Source organism: Theropithecus gelada, chromosome 15 (genome assembly GCF_003255815.1).
Source record: "Theropithecus gelada isolate Dixy chromosome 15, Tgel_1.0, whole genome shotgun sequence".
NCBI lineage: Eukaryota > Metazoa > Chordata > Mammalia > Primates > Cercopithecidae > Theropithecus > Theropithecus gelada.
In genome coordinates this window covers 14117030-14140828 of record NC_037683.1, presented here as the reverse complement: position 1 = coordinate 14140828, position 23799 = coordinate 14117030, and the positions used below count along the sequence as shown (strand labels likewise).

Here is a 23799-nt window from a genome sequence, read left to right as displayed (position 1 = left end):
CAGGACATTTGGCTCTGTGAAGAATGTAACTGTGCTTGTCAGGTCACAGTGCTATCTCCAGTGCCTAGCACAGTACCTGATAATAAATGTTGAATAGCACTGGGAGGCCAAGGCAGGCAGATCTCTTGAGCCCAGGAGTTTGAGACCAGCCTAGGCAACATGGCGAGACCCAGTCCCTACAAAAAAAATACAGAAATTAGCTGGGTGTGGCAGTGTGTACCTGTAGTCCCAGCTATTTGGGAGGCTGAAGTGGGAGGATCACCTAGCCCAGGAGGTAGAGGCTGAAGTGAGCTGTGATCACACAACTGCACTTCAGCCTGAGTGACAGAGTGAGACCCTGTCTCCAAAAAAAAAAAAAAAAACAAAGTTGAATAAATGAAGTAACTCTTGGCTAATGAGAGAACTAAAGGCTTTAGATCTCAAAAGTGCTTACTGATCAGCTAGTTTTGCACCCACGTGGAGGGCCCTCCCCTTTTGCAGAGGTGAGTAGCAATAATACCTATGGATAAATCCAAAACATTTCTCACAAAAGAATTTTGAATCTGCTTTTGTAATTGAACAATTAATTTAAGGTGTTAGAGGTCTAACCTTTGTAGCATAAAGATAAGAAACTGGGTCAAAATGTGTTAAGGACATGTATTACAACTAAGCATAATAATAATAATGAGAGCACATATTGAGTAGTTACTACATACCCAGCACTATTCTATGAGGTAGATACTATTATTATTTCCATTTGATAGATGAAGAAACTGAGGCACAGAATGGCTGAATAATTTCCCAAGGTCACACAGCGAGTAAGTGGCTGAGTCGGGATTCAAATTCAGTCAGTTTGCCTCCAAAGTCTGTGTTTTTCTCTTCTATACAATGAAGTCTTTCAGACCAAATCATCTTGGTATTAACCCATTTGACCATGTAAATTTAAAAACTACGTAATGATAGGACAGAATGATAGCAGAAAGTACTGTTGAGTAACTGAAAGAGATTACATTCCTCCAGAAATGATAAGAAACAGGATAACAAAATCTTCAAAGCAGGAGAATTTTACCGTTGTTTGAAGGTAAGTTCTATCCCTTAGTAATTTACTTTTGGATACATGAAGTTAATATTTCTACATGTTTTTCCCTGTTAAACAGCAGAACTTACCTTAAAACAACGGTGAAAGCCTCCAGCTTCTCTCAGGCATTCAAATGCTGACCATCACTTCCTGTGTCAAACTATGTCAGCAGACAGGACTTCTGGCTGGGAAGTAGCAGTAAAATGCCATCTCCCACAGAGAGACATCAGCACTATTCACAGTTAGGGAGATAGTGAAACAGTGACAAGTACTGCTAAAACAGTGTTAAGGTTGTTTAGTATTTTACCTACTAAATGACTGGGAGTTAGAATTAGATTTTATGTGTCACTAATTAAAGACAAACTATTAAGGACAAAAAGTCTTTCAATTCTCAGCCATTGAAGAAATGGCCAAAACACTAACCTGTCTCTCTGGCAGACTTAAAAGAGGTTCTTTTATTTTAAAATTAAAACAAGGCAAAAATGTGAATAAAAGAAACACTTTAAGTTGTGCCAGTTACGTTATCCTAACTCTGAGGCATAGACTGAGAAGTTTCCTAGACCAGCAATCTTACAGTCTTAAAAGATGCCTTGGATCTTTTAAAACATGCCTGCAAAGATATAGGAAGACCATGCTATATGGATATGACCAGCAAACAAACACCTGTAAAACAAATTTTAAAATTTACAAATCATGAGTTCCCCATCAGCAAGGAACAAAACCACTTCTTTCTCAGGGATGAATTATCTCAAGGCCTAATGGTAGCACATTAAGGGATCCTGGTTGTTGGCAAGGCTTCTGGGTATATTTCAGAGCGACACCTGCCACATTAAACATCATAAATCCACATACGATCATTATGGGAGGAAAAAACAAAGATCAGTACTATTCAAAATGCAGATAGTGTTTATTTGCAACCTATGGCTGTAACAGGCAATGAGGGTACATACCTTGTAAAGCTTTTGGATATGCTGTAGGAGAAAGCAAGCAGACTAGTGGTTGTCCAAACAAGTTTGTGAAATTCTGTAATATATAAGAATTTAAAACTTGCATTAAAGATTTGATAGTTATTTAGTAATTTTCCAAAGTATATCTTTAGTGAATAGATTGGGCCCTTAAACTCATAAATAGATGCAGAAACATCAGCAACAGCTAAGGAGACTGCCATTCATATATAAGTACCATGCATGATAGGCTTTTTTTTTTTTTTTTTTTTTTGAGACGGAGTCTCGCTCTATTGCCCAGGCTGGAGTGTAGTGGCGCGATCTCCGCTCACTGCAAGCTCCGCCTCCCAGGTTCACCCCATTCTCCTGCCTCAGCCTCCTGAGTAGCTGGGACTACAGGCGCCCGCCACCGTGCCCGGCTAATTTTTTGTATTTCTAGTAGAGACGGGGTTTCACCGTGTTAGCCAGGATGGTCTCGATCTCCTGACCTCATGATCTGCCCGCCTCGGCCTCCCAAAGCGCTGGGATTACAGCGTGAGCCACCGCGCCTGGCCCATAATAGGCTTTCTTAAAGGCTCTCAATCGAAATAGTTTAGTGAGTGAACTATTGATTTTTTTAAACACAATGCATAAACATGATTGTACTTTTGCAAGGAGAAGTCATCTGGCTGTATACCAAGAGGCCACTCCATCGAGCAACACACGTTGGTATATATAAAGGTGAACTTTCCAAGATCCAGGATCTGGCTTTCAGCTCCAAAACCTGATTCCTGGTGTCATCTCTTATTGTGGGTCATAATAACTGCTCTCATGGAATGACGTAAAGACCAGAATGTCAACGTGTGATTTACAGTAACAAGCTGATACGAAAACTAAAGTACTCTGCATAATCATATCCTTTTCCTGAAGGTATATCCACAAGGGAAGTAAAATCATAAGCTGTGTGGTAAAGCAACAAGAAAAATAAAACTCCCAGGAGTGAACTTAGTAAAAAATAAAAAATCAAACAACAAAAAAAATTTTTTAAATACTCCTGAATGATAAAATGAAGACTTGAGCAAATGTGAAGACATACCATGTTCTTTTTTTTTGAGTCTCGCTCTTGTCGCCCAGGCTGGAGTGCAATGGCACGATCTCAGCTCACTGTAACCTCCGCCTCCCTGGTTCAAGCAATTCTCCTGCCTCAGCCTCCCCAGTAGCTAGGACTACAGGTGCATGCCACCACATTTGGCTAATTTTTGTATTTTTAGTAGAGACAGAACTTCGCCATGTTGCCCAGGCTGGTCTTAAACTCATGAGCTCAAGCGATCCACCCACCTCAGTCAGCCTCCCAAAGTGCTGGGATTACAGGCATGAGCCACCATGCCCAGCCAAGACATACTATGTTCTCAGAGATAAAACAATTATAAAATGTCATTACACTAACTTATTAAAATTTAAACCAACCTCAATAAAAATAGTCACAGTCTTTTTTTCCTACAACTGAAAAAAGTAATTGTAAAGTTCATATGGAGAAATTGGATTACCCAAGAGAACTCTGAAAAACAGCAGAGGGGGAACTAGACTCATCAGATATTGAAACATACTTCACACCTCAGTAAGGCCAGGCACAGTGGCTCACGCCTATAATCCCAGCTCTTTGGGAGGTGGGAGAATCACTTGAGCCCAGGAGTTTGAGACCAGCCTGGGCAAAATAGTGACACCCCGACTCTACAGAGAATAGAAAAATTAGCCAAATGTGGTAATACATGCTTGCAGTCCCAGCTGCTTGGGAGGTTGAGGTGAGAGAGTCACTTGAGCCAGGGAGGTCTAGGCTACAACGAGCTGTGATTGTGCCACTGCACACCACCCTGGGCAACAGAGCGAGACCCTGTCTCAAAACAAAAAACAAAACAAAAGAAAAACCTCAGTAATTAAAGTGGTGCTGGTATAAGAGTAGGCAGAAAATCAATGGAAAAGAATGAAAAGTCCAGAATTAGACTCCAAAACATTCAGGACTTATGTATACATGACAATAATGACACCTCAGATTGGTTGGAAAAACTGAATAGCCATATGAAAGAAAGTTGGCTCCATACTTCACACCACACATTAGGACAAATTCCAAATATATAAAAAATGTAAATGTAAAAAATTAAACAATAAAAGTGGTGAAAGAAAACATAGTAATTATTTTTTTGACCTAGACTTTCCTGTTTTGATTAACTATGATTGATAAACCTAGTTACATAAAAATCAAAAGCTTATGAATGGTAGAACACAGCATAAACAAAATCAAAAGTCAAATAATGAACTAAAGAAAACATCTGGAACTCACATTACAAAGGATTAATCTCATAATATTGAAGGAGCCTCTCAGCCGGGCACATTGGCTCACACCTGTAATCCCAGGACTTTGGGAGGCCAAGGTGGGCAGATCACCTGAGGTCAGGAGTGGAGACCAGCTTGGCCAACATGATGAAACCCTGTTTCCACTAAAAACATAAAAATTAGCCGGGCGTGGTAGTGCATGCCTGTAATTCCAGCTACTTGGGAAGCTGAGGCAGGAGAGTCACTTGAACCCGGGAGGTGGTGGCTGCAGGGAGCCAAGATCACACCACTGCACTCCAGCCTGGGTTACAGAGCAAGACTCTATCTCAAAAAAAAAAAAAAAAAAAAAAATTCCATTTTTAACCTATCAGTTTAGCAAAATTTCTAAAAGTTTGAGAATATACACTGTTGGCAAGAATGTGGGGAAATACACATATGTAGGTGACAGGAGTATACATTGGTATGAACACTTTAGAAGACAATTTAATTTGGCAGCATCTATTACACTCAAATGCATATATCATTAATGCAGAAATTCCCAAACTAGAAATTTTCCCTACAGATACACTATGCAACCAATAAAATTACGTAAGTATTAAGTTATTCCTCGAAGCCTTGTTAGTAATAGTGAAGGAATGGAAATAACACAACCAAATGACCAGCAATACAGGATTGGTATAATAAATTATGCTACAATAATACAATGGAATAAGCAGTAGCTATAAAAAAGAATGAAGAAGTTCTTTATGAACAGGTATGAAAGGCCTCCAACACTTTTTTTCTTTTTTTTTTTGAAACAGAGTTTCACTCTGTCGCCCAGGCTAGAGTGCAACCTCCACCTCTCGGCTCACGGCAACCTCCGCTGCCCAAGTGATTCTTGTGCCCCAGCCTCCTGAGTAGCTAGGATTACAGGAGAATGTCATTGTGCCTGGCTAAGTTTTGTGTTTTTAGTAGAGACGGGGGTTTGCCATATTGACCAGGCTGGTCTTGAACTCCTGACCTCAAGTGATCAGCCCGTCTTCAGCCTCCCAAAGTGCTAGGATTACAAGTGTGAGCCACCAGGCCCAGCCTCAATACTTCTTATTAAATGAAAAAAGATATGGTGCAATGTGGTATAAGATGTTACTACTATTTATATAACTAAGAAAACTAAAGACTATTTGTTGACTGGGCATGGTGTCTCATGCCTGTAATCCCAGCACTTTGGGAGGCCAAGGGCAGGCAGATCACTTGAGGTCAGGAGTTCGAGCCAACCTGGCCAACATGGTGAAACCTCGTCTCTACTAAAAATACAAATATTAGCTGGGCGTGGTGGTGTGTGCTTGTAATCCCAGCTACTAGGGAGGCTGAGGCAGGAGAACTGCTGGAACCCAGGAGGTGGAGGTTGCAGTGAGCCAAGATCATACTACTATACCCTAGCCTGGGCAACAGAGTGAGACTCCATCTCAAAAAAAAAAAAAAAAAAAAAAAAAAAAGACTATTTGTTTTAGTTTGTATATCCATTTACAATTTCATTCTAAAAGGATAAGAAACAGGTAACAGTGACTATCTATAGGAGAGATAGGAACTTAGCACATTGGGACTAAGTGGCAGGAAGAGATTTCACAATATGCCTTCTTGGAATTTTTGATTCTGTGACTTTGTGAATGTTATACCAGTACTAAAAATATTAAGCAAATAATTCAGATAAATTAGAAGTATCTTGTAATCCAAACACAAAGGGAGTAAATTGACTGATTCTTTTGATAAGACAGATTGAGGCATTTTCTGCACTACAGATCCCTAAAGATGGCCATATCGCTTTTCCTCCTGGATAGGGCTAAAATGGACATTGCTATTATTTTTTTCTCAAGGTCTCCTTTTTCTTTGTACACCTTGCTAAACAACTTCTCTCCCGACTTTTTTTTTTTTTTTCTTCAATAATACTGTGCAGAGAAGAGTTAGCAAAGCAAGCCAGACTGCCATCCTTCGGAAGCTTTGCTTATTGGGTTGGCCCCTGGCTGGCTTCTGGGAACTTAGTTTTGGTGACAATTCCTACCATTAGCAGAACTGATAAAGAGTGGCTCGCTCTCCCTAGAATGTGCAAACAAGATGGTTTATACTGAACACCTGCCTGTCTTCTGGGAGTCAAGCATTTTGTTAAGAGTCAGGCAGAGAGTGCCCACAAGATCAGTTCCCAATAAAAACCCTGGTTACTGAGTTCCTAATAAGCTTCCCTGGTAGGTAATATTTAATCCATGCTGTCACAACTTGTTGGTTGGGCAATTAAGTGTATCCTGTGTGACTCCGCTGGAAGAGGGTCCCTGGAAGTTTGTACTTGGTTTTCTCCAAACTCACCCCACATATCTTTTTCTTTTGCTCATTTTGCTCTGTATTCTTTTACTGTATTAAATCTTAGCAGTGAGTATGACTATATGCCGAGTCCTGTGAGTCTTCCTAGGAAATCACTGAACCTGGGAATCACCTTGGAGACCTCTGACACAAATACACGAATACCTTCTATCAGATTATAATTAAATTTTAGGCCTGAGAAATAGTTTAAGGTGCTTTACATGTGACTTTACTCTGTTCTGATCTAATAAGAAAAATTATAGCAAATATATACAAATGAATAAATTTTAACCAGACATAGCTCATTATAAAGTTGCTATTGAGTTTTGTATGTTTGTCCTATATCTAACCAACCACTGTGATGAATTTATATTCATATTAGTAGCTTTTCTGTGATTCCTCTTGATTTTCTAAATATAAAATCACACCATCTGCAACTAGTGATTTTCATCTCATTCTTTCCAATATTTACTGTTTTGTGTCCTCTTTTACTAATCTGAACCACTTTGTTACTGTTTTATTTGGGGAATGTTACGAATTTCTAGTTGGGACAAAAGTAATACTGTATCATAATGATAGTAACAGGCATTCTCTTTTTCTTGCTTATTTTAATTAAACATACTTTTAGTGTTTCTCTAAGTACAAAGTTGGCTATTTAATACAGAAGCTCTTCATCATAGGTTCAAGTGCTTTAGTTAAGAACAGGCAATGAGTTTTATTAGATTTTACTAAATGACTGTTACGAAAGCATGTGATTGTCTTATTTATCCTATCAACATAGTTTATAGTATGAATTTTTTTTTTTTTTTTTTTTTTTTGAGTCAGGGTCTTGCTCTGTAACCTAGGCAGGAGTACAGTGGTGTGATCATAGCTCACTGCAGTGTTTATCTTCTGAACTCAAGCAATCCTCCTGCCCCAGCCTCCTAAGTAGCGAGCATTGCACAGACGTGGCACCACATTCAACTAGTTTTTCATTTTATAGATGGGGTCTTGCTATATTGCTCAGGCTGGTCTTGAACTCTTGGCCTCTAGAGTTCCTAATCCTCGTGCCTCATGCTCCCAAAGTGCTGGGATTACAGACACGAGACACCGCACCTGGCCTGATTTTCCTATACCTAACCTTCATGCATGATTCAGATAAACTCTTTTGATAGATGATTCTATTAATAAGTCTATTGGCTAGTATTTTATTTAAATTCTTCTACTCTATATCGATAAACTAAGTTGGGGTAAAGTTTTCTTTCGTGTGTGCTAATTTTGTCTGGAAACAGTATCATTGTGATAAAATTCCTATCATTTACTGAGTGCTATTTTCCAGAAACTACTAGGCTTCATAGATCCTAATCTGCAATCACAACAATCTCGTGAGATCAGCATTCACAACTTATTTTCTAGAGAAGGAAAAAGTAGCTCAGAAAAGATCAAAGACGTGACCAAAGCCATACAAGTATTCTGCGGCCTATTACAGAATGAATTGGATAGTGCTGATCTTTTTCATTGCCCTAAATTGTATATCTGACTCTAAAAGTTTCAAAGTATTATTGGGCTGGGCACAGTGGCTCATGCCTGTAATCCCAGCATTTTGGGAGGCCGAGGCGGGGTGGATCACCTGAGATCAGGAGTTCGAGACCAGCCTGGCCAACATGGTGAAATCCCGTCTCTACTAAAAAAATAAAAAATAAAAAAAAAAATTAGCCAGGCGTGGTGAAACTCACCTGTAATCCCAGCTATTTGGGAGGCTAAGGCAGAAGACTCACTTGAACCCAGAAGGCAGAGGTTGCAGTGAGCTGAGATCACCTCACTGCATCCCAGCCTGGGAAACAGAGTGATACTCTGTCTCAAAAAAAAAAAAAAAATTATTGGTAATCCCAGAAGGGCTAGAGGCCTTTCTTGTGGGGAAAAGGAAATAATTTTGATAACTTTCTTCTATTTCTAGCCACTGATAGGGCTTTTCAGACTTCTTTCATACAGCCATTCAATCTTTTGCCTAGGAAATTATTTCTTTAACTGACGTTTAAAATGTATTCACTAGCTGGGCATGGTGGCTCATAATCCCAGCACTTCGGAAGACCAAGGTGGGAGAATCGCTTACCGCAAGGAGCTCAAGACTAGCCTGGACAACAAGGAAAACCCTATCTCTACACAAAATTTAAAAATTAGCCAGGTGTGGTGGCATGTTTCTGTAGTCCTAGTACTCAGGAGGCTGAGGCAGGAGAGGATCGCTTGAGCCCAGGAGTTTGAGGCTGCAGTGAGCTATGATTGTACCACTGCACTCCATGCACTCCAGCCTGGGTGACAGAATGAAAACCTGTCTCTTAAAAAAAAAAAAAAAAAAAAGCATTTGCTTAAAACAGTATATAATGTTCTTTTTAAAGATCTCTTATTCTCTTCTTCAACAAATACTCATAGACCTAAGAAGTAGACACTGCTACAGGTGCTAGAGATACAACAGTAAACAAAACAGAAAAAACTCTATCTTCTGGAGCTGACATTTATGTATGTATGTTTTTATTTTTATTTTTTGAGATGATGTCTCACTCTGTCACCCAGGCTGGAGGGCAGTGGAGATCTCAGCTCATTGCAACCTCCACCTCCCAGGTTCAAGCAACTCTCCCTGCCTCAGCCTCCCTACTAGCTGGGATTACAGGCATGTGCCACTACACCCGGCTAATTATTATATTTTTAGTAGAGATGGGGTTTCACCATGTTGGTCAGGCTGGTCTTGAACTCCTGACCTCAGGCAATCCACCTGCCTCAGCATCCCAAAGTGCTGGGAATACAGGTGTGAGCCACCATGCCTGGCCTGGAGCTCACAGTTGGGTGGGGGATGGAGAAATGGTAGCTTGTGACCCACAGTAAACTAACAGGGTGACAAGTGCTATATATGGAAGCATAGCACATAGTTAATAGCACAGGTTTCACAGTCCATTGTCTTACATTCCAACTTGGCCACCCACTATCTGTGTGATCTTGGGCAAATTTAACCTTTATCTGTGCCTTGGTTTTCTTATCAGTAAAATGAGAACAATAAAAGCAACACACTGTATTGTGCAGGAATTAAATGTATACACATAAAGTGCTTAGAATAGTGCATGCTACTAGTCACTATGGAGAAGTTAACTGTTACGATTATTAAGAAAAATAAAGTAAGAAAGGTGGATAAGGAGTACTGGGGAGGCATCTAATTTTAAGTAGGACAATTAGGGATGGCCTTATAAAAGGTGTTATTTGCTCAAACACCTAAAGAATAATGTAGGTATCTTTGGAAGAGGATTCAAGGCAGAGGGAAAAGAATGTACAGATCTAGGGCAGATGACTGCCTGATATGTTTCAAGAACAGCAAGGGGGTCAGTGTGGTTGAGGAGAACTCAGCAATCAGGGGCCTGGGAAGAGAGAAGATCAGAGATGTTTTTGGAAGGCTGGGGAGGGAAGGGTATGTGTGAGCAGAAAAAATAAAGCCTTTCTTGTGAGTGAGATGACAGGCTATTGGTGATTTTGAGTAGAAAGGTGGCATATCTGTCTTATAGGCACACTTATAGGAGAGCGAGGAAGGAGGAAGGCTCGTTGGAAGGCTACTGCAATAATTCAGGTGAATGATGATGGTGGTATGAGCCAGGATGAGGCAGAGGAGGTAACAGGATCTTGGATATCCATATTAGAGTCAACAAGATTTCCTGAAATCGATCTTGGATGTCAGAAGAGGAGGAGTCAAGTATGAAATCAAGGATTCTGGCTGGGGCAACAACAATAGTATAGTAGCCATGAACTAAAATGGGGAAAGCTGTATATGGAGGAGCCTAGGAATTCCGTCTTGGGCATGTTCAGTTTGCCAACTCTACCAACTAAATTACAACTAAAGATGTGGAGTAGGTAGATAATATTCAAATTGAGTTTGAGAGAGAGGTCTGGTCTGGAAGTTGTCAATGCAGAAACAGCAAAGCCATAAAATCAGCTAAGAACATCAAGAAGTCAGCTATAGGTAGAAAAGAACAAGGACTGAACTCTAGGACGCTTCACTAATTAAGGGCAGAGAGATACAGAAAAACCTGTAGAGGAGACTGAGAGGACACACAGATTCCAGAACTCTTGCCCTGAATCAATCTAGCAACTTGAATTTGGGTTTTGAAGATCTCATCTGGAAAAGGGGACAAATATCACAGCTCAGCATCTGTCCAAGATGAGAATCTAACAGAAAACTCGCCCTGCATTAAACTGGAATCCTAAAGGCTACAGCCTTTAAATTGGAATCGTAAAAGGTTACACCCTTTAACCTGGAATCCTAAAGGGCTATACTGTCAGTATAAGGATTAACGAAAACCAAACTCGACACTTCCTCTCCCCTCCATGATCACTCCACATGGGACTGCAAAAAATTTTTTCTTGATGCTGAGCAGAAAACAAAAGAAAACAAAAATTAGTTCCTGAGGGCTGTCAGTGTAAGCCAGCCCTCATGCATAGTTGCAGCCCAAATTTCTATCATCTAGGTGATCCCAAACTATTAGTGCCTCCGGGTGTCTGGCATAAATCAATGCAGACCCTCTCAGCATAAAGGTATTCTCATCCTAGGGCTCTATGAACTTCATACAAGTAATTTTTAAGGATAATAAGAAACATAGTCAAAAATAATCAAGCATACAGGGGCGCAAAAACAGCAAAGGGTATCTCAAACAGCAAAATCGGATTTCACATAGAAAATCCGATTTCAGGCCGGGCGCGGTGGCTCAAGCCTGTAATCCCAGAACTTTGGGAGGCAGAGGCGGGTGGATCACCTGAGGTTGGGAGTTTGAGGCCACCCTGACCAACATGGAGAAACCCCTTCTCTACTAAAAATACAAAATTAGCCAGGTGTGGTGGCACATGCCTGTAATCCTAGCTACTTGGGAGGCTGAGGCAGGAGAACTGCTTGAACCTGGGAGGCGGAGGTTGTAGTGAGCCGAGATCACGCCACTGTACTCCAGCCTGGGCAACAAGAGTGAAACTGTCTCAATTAAAAAAAAAAAAAGAAAAAAGAAGAAATTCTGATTTCATGTATGATTATAGAAAATATAATATAGATAACAAATAGTAAGTATGCTTATTAAGTTTGAAGAAATAAGAAATACACTTGAAAATAAGAAACTATAAAAAGGGCAATGGAGCAGCTGGGCGCAGTGGCTCATGCCTGTAATCCCAGTACTTTGGGAGGCCACGGCAGGCGGAGCACAAGGTCAGGAGATAGAGACCATCCTGGCTAACATGGTGAAACCCCGTCTCTACTAAAAACACCAAACATTAGCCAGGCTTGGTGGTCCCCACCTATAGTCCTAGTTACCCAGGAGGCTGAGGCAGGAGACTCGCTTGAACCCGGGAGGTGGAAGTTGCAGTGAGCCGAGATCGTGCCACTGCACTCCAGCCTGGGCATCAGATCGAGACTCTGTCTCAAAAAATAAAATAAAATAAAATAAAAAACAGCAATGGAATACTTAAAAAAGAATGACATATAATTTCTAGACATGAAAAATACCATAACCAACAAAAAAACTCAATAGATGGGTCTGAGAGCAAGTTACACACAGCTTAAGAGAGAATTTTGAACTAAGAGCTAGATCAGAAGCAACTATACAAAGCTCAACCAAAGAAACAAAATGATGGAAAATACAGACAGAAGAGAGGTTAAGAAATGTGGAAGATACGGTGTGAATATCTACTACACATATTTAATCGGAGCTCCAGAAGGTGAGGAGAGAGAGGCTTAGATACCATCAATATGTGAAGAGAAAATGAGAATTTCCCAGCAGTAACAAAAAACTCCAACCTACCACCTCAAGAAGTCCAACAGATTCCAACAGATGAAGCCAAACCTAGATATATCACCATATAACTGCAGGACACCAAAAACAAAAAGAAGGTCTTTCAAAGCAGCAAGAAAGAAATGGAATGAGAGTGAGGCTGACTGGCAGAAGAGCTCTTACATAACTGAATCCTGTTGTGAATGTCTTAAGAAACTGATTGCTGTAGACATCAGTCAAATACTTTAGGATGAGGCTGTTTAGATAAATACTCCTGTTTTGACAAATCTGTAAGTCATTTTCACAGGCAGGCATCCAGCTAGCTCTGCCATAAATACTTCAATGTGCAAAAGGATTTTCTTCTTCCAGGGGAAAAAAGAAAAAGTAGTATTGCCCAAAATGACTGAGGGTGTTTTATTTTTTGAGATGGAGTCTCGCTCTGTCGTCTAGGCTGGAGTGCAGGGGTGCAATCTTGGCTCACTGACTCCCAAGTTTAAGTGATTCTCCTGCCTCAGTCTCCTGAGTAGCTGCGATTACAGGCATGTGCCACCACGCCCGGCTAATTTTTGTATTTTTAGTAGAGATGGGGTTTCACCATATTGGTCAGGCTGGTCTCGAACTCCTGACCTTGTGATCCACCTGCCTCGGCCTCCCAGAGTGCTGGGATTACATGTGTGAGCCACTGTGCCTGGACGGCTTTTTTTTTTTTTTTAATTTTAAACTCCTACTAAGTACTACATTACCACAGATAAGGCCAATCAACTTGCTTAGTTTACCCCTACTGGCAAGCTAAGACCCAAAATATGGGCCATACTTGTTAAACAAATCCTGGTATTTCAGTCACAATATTCCTCTAACATGAGGCTCAGACAAGCCTGAAAAGCTACATTTTTCCTATGTGGGAAAGAGCATGGGCACTGGAATGAGAAAGACTGGTGTTGGAAATATTAGACAAGATCCTGAACCTCAGAGGCAGTTTCCTCAAGTACAAAATAAGGACAATAGCACCCTCATTTCATCATTCAACATGCACTGATTAAGACTCTTTTGACCAGGTGTGGTGGCTCACACCTGTAATCCCAGCACTTTGGGAGGCCAAGGTGAGTGGATCACTTGAGGTAGGGAATTTTAGACCAGCCTGGCCAACACAGTGAAATCCTGTCTCTACTAAAAACTACAAAAATTAGCCAGGCATAGTGGCACACGCCTGTAGTCCCAGCTACTTGGGAGGTTAAGGCAGGAGAACCACTTGAACCCCGGAGACAGAGGTTGTAGTGAGTCGAGATCATGCCACTGTACTCCAGCCTGGGTAACGGAGCAAGACTCCGTCTAAAAAAAAAAAGACTCTTTTAAGTGTGAGGCACTGGGTAAGGATACATGTTTCTATAAACACACACACACACACACACACACACACACACACACACACACATGCTTCAGGGAAAACATGGCATCATGCTGGTCACTAGACCTTCATATTCCAGGCGGAATAGTGGCATCTTCTCTGATATATATGACCAGGCCATGAAGGAAGACCTAAAGATACTGACATTAGGGATTACCCAACTATAAGGTCCAGCTCAGTTGGAACCAGTCCCAGAGTTCAGTTGGAACCACCACTCAGAGCTTCTGATCAGTTTGCTAGGCTCCAAACTTAAATATGAGCAAACAAGCGGGGATTATGATACTCTCAGGAAAGTCTCTAATGAGAAAGACAGAGGCAAAAACAAGCAGAAACAAATGAACAAAGAGGAAGCAGATATGAGGCAGGGAGAAATTTTAAATGATCACTGATATTCTCAAAGGAAAGTGAGATATTTCAACCATGATAAAAAAAAAAAAAGAACCCAAGATAATTATATATATATGTGCATATGTATGTGTTACATAAACACACATGCATCTATTTCTATATATATGAAAAGAAAATACAGAGACAAATGAAAAATCTCAATAAAAGGTTTAGAAGATAAAGATGAGGGGATTTCCTAAAGAAAAAATGTATTAAGGAGCAAAGGACAGACAAAAAATGAGAGACAACTAGACCAGAATGTCCAATAATGAAAAAAGTTCTTAAAAGACAGAATAGGAAAAAAAAAAAATGCAGAGAGAAAATCAATGGACTAACTCTAGAAAATGAGCAGTTTCCAGACTGAAATAATTCACCAAGTACATGTCAAGCACCATAGTTAAAAGTAAACCCAGACCAGCCAGGCGCAGTGGCTTACACCTGTAATCCCAGAACTTTGGGAGGCTGAGGTGGGTGAATCACGAGGTCAGGAGTTCAAGACCAGCCTGGCCAAAATGGTGAAACCCCATCTCTATTAAAAAACACAAAATTAGCCAGGTGTGGTAGCGCATGCCTGTAATTCCAGCTGCTTGGGAGGCTGAGGCAGGAGAATCGCCTGAACTTGGGAAGTGGAGGTTGCAGAGAGTCAAGATCCTGCCACTGCACTCCAGCCTGGGTAACAAGAGCGAAACTCTGTCTTAAAAAAAAAAAAAGTAAACTCGAACCAGGATACAATATTGAAAAACTGAAAAATCACTAAAGAGAAAGAGAAGATTCTATATGTTTCCAGACACTGAAAACATGTTGCGTAAAAAAAGAAAACAGAATTAGAATGCTTCATGCTTCTTACGAAATACTGGGCTGGGCACCATGGCTCAGGCTGAGCGTGGTGGCTCACACCTGTAATCCTAGCACTTTGGGAGGCCCAGGCAGGCATTCAAGACCAGCCTGGCCAACATGGTGAAATCCCATCTCTATTAAAAATACAAAAAAATTAGCCGGGTGTGGTGGTGTGCACCTGTAATCCCACCTACTCAGGAGGTTGAGAGAAGAGAATCACTTGAACCTGGGAGGCAGAGGCTGCAGTGAGCCGAGATCATATCACTGCACTCTAGCCTGGGTGACAGAGTGAGACGGCATCTCAAAAAAAAAAAAAAAAAAAAGGGTAGGCACGATGGCTCACACCTATAATTCCAGTACTTTGGGAGGCCAAGGTGGGTGAATCATCTGAATTCGAGACCAGCCTGACCAACATGGGGAAACCCCGTTTCTATTCAAAATACAAAATTAGCCAGGTGTGGTGGTGTGCACCTGTAATCCGAGCTACTCAGGAGGCTAAGGCAGGAGAATGGCCTGAACTTGGGGAGCAGAGGTTGCAATGAGCCAAGATGGCGCCATTGCACTCCAGCCTGGGCAACAAGAGTGAAACTCCATCTCAAAAAAAGAAAAAAAAGAAATACTGGAAGCTAGGCTGGGAGCGGTGGTTCACGTCTGTAATTCTAGCACTCTGGGAGGCCAAGGCAGGTGGATCGCTGGAGGTCAGGAGTTCAAGACCAGCCTGGGCGACATAGTGAAACCCCCACTCTACTGAAAACACAAAAATCAGCCAGATGTGGTGTCACGTGCTTCTAATCCCAGCTACTTGAGAGGCTGAGGCAGGAGAATCGCTTGAACCCGGGAGGCAGAGGTTGCAGTGAGCTGAATCGCGCCACCGCACTCCAGCCTGGGCGACAGAGTGAGCCTCCCACTAAAACAAAACAAAACAAAACAAAAAAAATTATCTGTCAAAATTATCTATGGTATGGATAAAATGATGGAAAGGGTAGAAATGTGAGTTGGAGACAGAAAGAGGAAAGAGAGCTAAATTTCTCTTTCATAGTGGGAAATCAGTATGTAACACCTAAAACTGAAGAATCAAGAATTATCAATGCCAATATATTATTTAGAAAAAGAGTGGTTAGGGGAGAGAAGGAAGGAAAAAGAAAAATGGTGTTTAAATAACAAAATAGCCAAAAATTATTTAAAGAGTGGCCTCTGGGAAGAGGCAAATAGGGGTTGCAACAAAAAGTGGGAGACTGCTGTTTTTAGTAGCAAATCTGGAAGGATTTTTGAGTGAGTAGTTCTCACCATGGCAGCACAACAGAGCTAGTCTTAATAAATACTGTAGCTGAGACCCACCCCAAGTGAAGTGACCATAATCACACGAGGTGGGTGGGGCCCAGCTACAAGTGGTTCGAAAAGGGCTCTGAAGGTTTCTGATGCACAGAAATAGTTGAGAAATACAACTTTAAACTATATGCATGAGTTACTTCATAAACACTAACAAGTGGCCGGGCGCAGTGGCTCACGCCTGTAATCCCAGAACTTTGGGAGGCTGATGAGGGCAGATCACCTGAGGTCAGGAGTTCGAGACAAGCCTGACCAACATGGGGAAATCCCATCTCTACTAAAAATACAAAATTAACCAGGCATGGTGGCACGTGCCTGTAATCCCAGCTACTCGGGAGGCTGAGGCAGGAGAATCACTTGAACCCAGGAAGCGGAGGTTGCAGTGAGCCGAGATTCTAGCCTGGGTGACAGAGCGAAACTCCATCTCAAAAAAAAAAAAAATTAACGCGTAGTATTTAAATGAAGAAATGTACATGAAAACATCCATACCTATATAAAACATATATAGCAAAGTAAATACTCCAGAAATAATACATCAGTTACCCAGTTCTCTTTTTTCACTAAAAACTTGCAGGCCAGCACAGTGGCTCATGCCTGTAATCCCAGCACTTTGGGAGGCTAAGGTGGGTAGATCACGAGATCAGGAGTTCAAGACCAGCCTGACCAACATAGTGAAACCTTGTCTCTACTAAAAATACAAAAATTAGCAGGGTATGCTGGTGCTTGCCTGCAGTCCCAGCTACTTGGGAGGCTAAGGCAGGAGAATCGCTTGAACCCAGGAGGCAGAGGTTTCAGTGAGCCAAGATTGCGCCACTACACTCGAGCCTGGGCGACAGAGCAAGACTCTGTCTCAAAACAAACAAACAAACAAACAAACAAACAAACACAAAAAACTTCCAAAGTGGTAGCTTAAGACTTTACAATGCTTAATTTCATTTCATCTAATTAAGAGATATGGTGTTGCTCTCTCACTCAGGCTGGAGTGCAGTGGCGCAATCACAGCTCACTGCATCCTCGAACTCCTGGGCTCAAGAGATCCTCCCACCTCAGCTTCCTGAAGTAGCTGGGACTACAGGCTCACAAAACATTCCTGAAGTAGCTGGGACTACAGGCTCACAAAAACATGCCTGGCTAATTTTTAAATTTTAAAAATAGATTTGGGGTCTTGCTATCTTGCCCAGCTTTGTCTCAAATTGCTGGTTCAAGGGATCCTCTTGTCTTGGCCTCCCAAAGTGCTGGGATTACAGGTGTGAGCCACAGCGCCCAGCCTATAAATGTTTTTGTGGGAAAAATAAATATGAGACACCTTCATATGCTACTAAAGAGAACTACATGCTTACATTAAATGTAGTAAGTAATATTAATTTCTAAAAAGACTAAAATTGGTCTGTGCCATGGTCTGATTTGCCTACTGCATATGGGGTTCTTTTTTTTTTGAGACAGAATCTCACTCTGTCTCAAATACTGCAATGGTGCGATCTCGGCTCACTGAAACCCCCATCTCCTGGGTTCAAGTGATTTTCCTGCCTCAGCCTCCCAAGTAGCTGGGACTACAGGCACGCGCCACCCCGTCCGGCTAATTTTTAAATTTCCAGTAAAGACGGGATTTCACCATGTTGGCCAGGCTGGTTTTGAACTCCTGACCCCAAGTGATCTGCCTGCCTCAGCCTTCCAAAGTGCTGGCGTTACAGGCGGAAGCCACTGCGCACCCAGCCTTTTTCATTTCTGAAGATTGGTATGTTCTGGACCATTTATTTCTTTAGAGGAGTGACACTGCCAGTGCCATCAAAAGCAAATAACAACAAAAGAAAACTTGCTATTATTCCACAGCTGTCCTGTGCATCACAATATTAAAATCTAAAATTAAGCCATGATGCATTAATTGAGTAAATACATTTCCAATTATACACAATGGTATCTTTAAAGTCGGCATCCAACATTCATCCTAAATCTAAATAGTCCTCTGGAAATAGCAGGCACATACAATGAATGGTATTCCTGAGAAGTGGTATCCAAGAATGCCCAATTAAGTTGGGAGAAACTAATGGATTGCTAAAGTACTCTCGATGATGCTAGATCATGTTAAACAATACACTGGACCCAGTGCAAAAACACATTCTGTCACACCACCAAACTGCTGCAACAGATTCATTTTTATTGACAAAGACAGAGTACTTCTTTTGAATTCTGTGAAGACACAAAATGCCTGGACTCCTCTGGCTTTATAAGTTTAATTAGGGTAGCCAATAAATCTTTTCATTCAGCAGCCTCCCACATTCTTCCATTTCCCACAAAAACAAAACACACATACAATTTAAGAAAGTACACTGCTGGCCAGGCACAGTGGAACACACTTGTAATCCCAACACTTTGGGAGACTGAGGCGGGTGGATCACCTGAGGTCAGGAGTTCGAGACCAGCCTGACCAACATGGAGAAACCCTGTCTCTACTGAAAATACAAAAAATTAGCCAGGCATAGTGGTGCAAGCCCGTAATCCCAATTACTTGGAAGGCTGAGGCAGAAGAATCACTTGAACCTGGGAGGCGGAGGTTACAGTGAGCTGAGATCACTCCATTGTACTCCAGCCTGGGAAACAAGAGCGAAACTCTGTTGAGGGGAGGGGAGGGGAGGGGAAGCTGCTAACTTTCCTAAAAATCGAAAGTTGTAATACTAAACAAAATTAGTAGGAGGACAAATGCTGCTGAAAAATGTAGGGTACATTGGAAGCTCTTGGAATAAAGAGTTTAAGTAAAACTAAACATGAAAACTAAATGGAAAACGTATACTCAGCGTCAGCTCTCTTGGCTACCAGACATTTCCACTGGTCTCCTGATAGAAACATATCAGGAGTTTGCTTCTTTATTTATTTACTTTTGTTTTTTTGAGACGGAGTCTTGCTGTTGACCAGGCTGGAGTGCAGTGGCACAATCTTGGCTCACTGCAAGCTCCGCTTCCCGGGTTCATGCCATTCTCCTGCCTCAGCCCCCCGAGTAGCTGGGACTACAGGTGCCCACCACCACGCCTGGCTAATTTTTTGTATTTTCAGTAGAGACGGGGTTTCACCATGTTAGCCAGGATGGTCTCGATCTCCTGACCTTGTGATCCGCCCACCTCGGTCTCCCAACGTACTGGGATTATAGGCATGAGCCACCATGCCCGGCCAGGAGTTTGCTTCTCCCTCTAACTGCAGTATGAACACCCACAGCAGAAACAGTTTGAGGTGGCAGATCTGTGCACCCAGATTTCTGAATACATTTTTCACTAATGAAACATTTTGACCAGATACAAAGGACCTAAAGACTGTGTTTTCCTTTTCCTGCAAATTACTATAGTTTGAATTACAATATCCACCTTTAACGTGTTTCACTGCTGGTATTTTTTTTTTTTTTTTTTTTAGACAGAGTTTTGTTCTTGTTGCCTAGGCTGGAGAGCAATGGTACGATTTCGGCTCACCACAACCTCCGCCTCCCAGGTTCAAGTGAGTCTCCTGCCTCAGCCTGCCAAGTAGCTGGGATTACAGGCATGAACCACCATGCCCGGCTAATTTTATATTTTTAGTAGAGATGGGGGTTTCTCCATGTTGGTAAAGCTGGTCTCAAACTCCCGACCTCAGGTGATCTGCCCGCCTTGGCCTCCCACAGTGTTGGGATTACAGGCGTGAGCTACTGCACCCGGCCGACCGCTGGCATTCTTTATAGAATCACTGAAAATCATCATTTCAATAGTGAAATATAAAACGAAGGATGTTCAAGTTAGATCCCTGTCACTTATTTCAGCATTCAGGACCATCTTTTTTTTGTGATTGTCACAAATTTTCAAAAAATTAAGTGCATGTAAAACAATATGTTAATATTCAAAGACTAAAAGTATGGGCTACAAGTTTCACTTAAACTACAGCAGCTCAGCATGAGAAGGGGAAACGTTTGAACACTAGAGAAATTCACCCTTATACCTCTACCTCTATAAAAGAAAAATTATTCTGGGTTATATAACAAAAATAAACCTCCCACCAGAGATCTTGGGAATCTTGAATTTTTTTTTCCTGCAGAAGGATTTATTATTTTCCACTGAGTGTCCATTCATGCGTTTTCTTCTTGTTTCTATTCATAGCACCAGATCCTGACTAGCATGCACAACCTCAAAAGAAAAGAAACACTAAATACAAACTGTGTAAAATTAAATAAAATAAAGCAAAATAAAAAGGCACACATTAAGAGTGGGTACCCTTGGGTTGGTGCCACAATGTCTACCCTGTGCTATAGCTCTCATGGAACTCACCTTGTATGCAACACTATTAGATGAATCCACAATGATGAACAGGGGCTTCCTGGTGAAAGGATAGAGATCTCCGGGATGAAGGCTGGGAAAATAACAACAATGAAGAACTGTTAAACTGTGTCAGCCACGTCTCAGAAATCTTATTCTTCAGTTTGGTCTGCTTATATCTCCTTTGCATCATAGCACTGAGAGAAAAACAAAGACTAGTTAAGCAAAGGGAAAACAAAAGTATATATTTACTAGGATAGCCAAGATAGTTTTATCTGAAAAAAAAAAGTTCAGAGACAATCGTTATTTAAGAATATCCAAGCTAAAGAGAAGCCTGCGTATTTAAAAATGACGAAACACAGCATGAAAACCTCAGAAGTTGGCACACAGGTACCTGTTTCATATTTAAAAGTTCCTTTTGAGAACATCTGGAAAAAAGATGTAATAACAAAACCTGATTTGTATTTCAATGAGTCCTCAAAATCTCTATTTTAAAGATTTTTAATATTTACAGCTACATCTTAACACTGCAGGTAGTAAGCAGGAAAACCTTTTTACTATCACTTTTTTTTTTTAAAGACACCGTCTTGCTCTGTAGCCCAGGCAGCAGTACAGTGGTATGGTGCAATCTCAGCTCACTGCAACCTCCATATCCCAGGCTCAGGTGATCCTCCCACCTCAGCCTCCTGAGTAGCTGGGACTGCAGGCATGCACCAACACACCCAGCAAATTTTTCTATTTTTAGTAGAGATGGGGTTTCTCCATGTTGCCCAGGTTGGTCTCAAACTCCTGAGCTCAAGCAATCTGCCCACGTCAGTTTCCCAAAGTGCTAGGATTATGGGCATGAGTCACTGCGCCCAGCTACTTTTTACCATATGTTTCCTCTGAACATTTGCATCAAGGGCTTGTTAAACATGCGGGGGCTTGTTAAACATGCAGTTTCACTGGCCCACAGAAGAGCTATTGAACCCAAAGGCTGAAGTCCAGTAACATGCATGTGAGAGCCAATGAGCAAGGTCAGAATTTTGGTGTGCGTGTTCTCTTTCCAATGACTGAGTACACGATGTGCGTATGTGGATAGATACTAAAGTAAGTGTAAATTTATAAATGTTTCACTGAGCAATATCATCAAACGTCACTATATTTCAAATAAAAGTTTTTCTTTTATTGACAAAAATTGTATATATTGAAGGTATACAATGTGATGACTTGTTAACATATACATGTATAGTGATTACCATGATCAAATTAATCAACACTTCCATTCCCATAGTTACCGTTTTTGTGTGTGTGGGCGGCAGGAGGCAGGGGAGTGGGCAGAGGGAATACATAAGCTTTGCCCTTTCAGAAAATTTCCAGTGAACAACAATTTTTGTTATTGTTGTTGTTGTTGTTTGAGATGAGGTCTCACTTTGTCACTAAGGCTAGAGTGCAGTGGCAAGATCATAGCTCACTGCAGCCTCGATCTCCCAGGCTCCAGTGTTACTCCTGCCTCAGTCTCCCAAGTAGCTGGGACCATGGGCATGCACCTCAATGCCTGACTCGTTTTTTAAATTTTTAGTAGAGACAAGATCCTGTTATGTTGCCAAGGCTGGTCTTGAATACCTGAACTCAAGCAATCTTCCCATCTCAGCCTCCCAAAGTGCTGGGATTACAGGAATGAGCCACCACACTTGGTCCAACAACACAGTATTTTAATTTATTATTTATTGATTTATTTATTTTGAGATGGAGTCTTGCTCGGTCGCACAGACTGGAGTGCAGTGGCGTAATCTCGGCTCACCACAACCTCCGCCTCCCAGGTTTAGGCAATTCTCCTGCCTCAGCCTCCCAACTAGGTGGGATTACAGGTACGTCCCACCACACCCAGCTAATTTTTTGTATTTTTAGTAGAGACAGGATTTCACCATTTTGCCAGGCTGGTCTCAAACTCCTGACCTCAGGTGATCTGCCCACCATGGCCTCCCAAAGTGCTGGGATTACAGGCCTGAGCCACCGCACGCAGCCAATATAGTATTTTTAATTATCATCACCATGCTGTACTTTAAATGTTGTTTAATCTTACAACTCAAGAGGTTGCACACTTTAACCAACATCTCCCTATTTTCTCCAACCCTTACCTCCTCACAACTACCGTTGCACTCTGCTTCTGAGTGCAGCTCTTTTAGCTCCCACATGTAAGTGATCATGTAGTACAGGTTCAGTGTTCCTAATCTGAAAATCCAAAATGAAGAATGCTACAAAATTCAAAAGGTTTTGAGAACCAACATGATGCCACAAGTAGAAAATTCCACACCTGACCTCACATGATGGATCATAGTCATGCAGGTGCACAATACACAGTTTATCCAGGATCTCAAAGGGAAAAATAAAATTACTTTCAGGCAATGTGCAAGAGGTGTATATGAAACAGAAATGAATTTTATGGGTCCCATCCCTAAGGCACCTTACTATCTATATGCAAATATTCCAAAATCTGGAAAAATCCAAAACCCGAAACACTTCTGGTCCCACACATTTCAGATAAAGGATATTCAATATGTATTAGAAACAAAGTTTTAGACCAGTCCTGTTTTCTTTATAAGCAGATTGTTCTCAGCTAGAGAAATTCTAGAGCAAATAATGGCCCAAGCAACAAAGTTGTTATGCTTAGAAAAAGAATGAACTCCAGGCACAGTGGCTCATGCCTATATTGCCAGCACTTTGGGAGGCCGAAGAAGGCGTATCACTTGAGGTCAGGAGTTCAAGACCAGCCTGGCCAACATGGTGACACCCCATCTCTACCAAAAATACAAAAACTAGCCAAGCATGGTGGCAAGTGCCTGTTATCTCAGCTACTCGGGAGGCTGAGGCAGGAGAATCACTTGAACCTGGAAGGTAGAGGTTGCAGTGACTCAGGATAGTGCCACTGTACTCCAGCCTGGGTGGCAGAGTGAAACTCTGTCTCAAAAAAAAAAAAAAAGGAAAAAGAAAGAACTTTTGTAGATGAAATTCTATTTGTTTTTGTACTTTTTGCATTTTTTAAAAAATAATTTTTTAAGTTTTTGTAGAGACAGAGTCTCACTATGTTGCATGGTCTCAAACTCCTGGGTTCAAGTGATTCTTCTACCTCAGCCTCCTAAGATGTTGGGATCACAGGCGTGAGCCACTGCTCCTGGCCTGA

At 41.5% G+C, this 23799-nt stretch overlaps 1 protein-coding gene across 2 annotated transcripts in view; it reads right to left on the bottom strand.

Moving 5' to 3' along the window:
- The window catches only part of SCAI (suppressor of cancer cell invasion), a 191699-nt gene that overhangs the window by 19105 nt on the left and 148795 nt on the right, over positions 1-23799 (bottom strand). For both annotated transcript variants that reach the window (XM_025359040.1, XM_025359039.1), the window contains 2 exons: positions 20649-20730; positions 2008-2080 (listed from right to left, as the gene is read on the bottom strand). In XM_025359040.1, coding sequence (XP_025214825.1) covers positions 2008-2080; positions 20649-20730 — 155 coding nt within the window. The remainder of the gene's footprint in view (positions 1-2007; positions 2081-20648; positions 20731-23799) is intronic.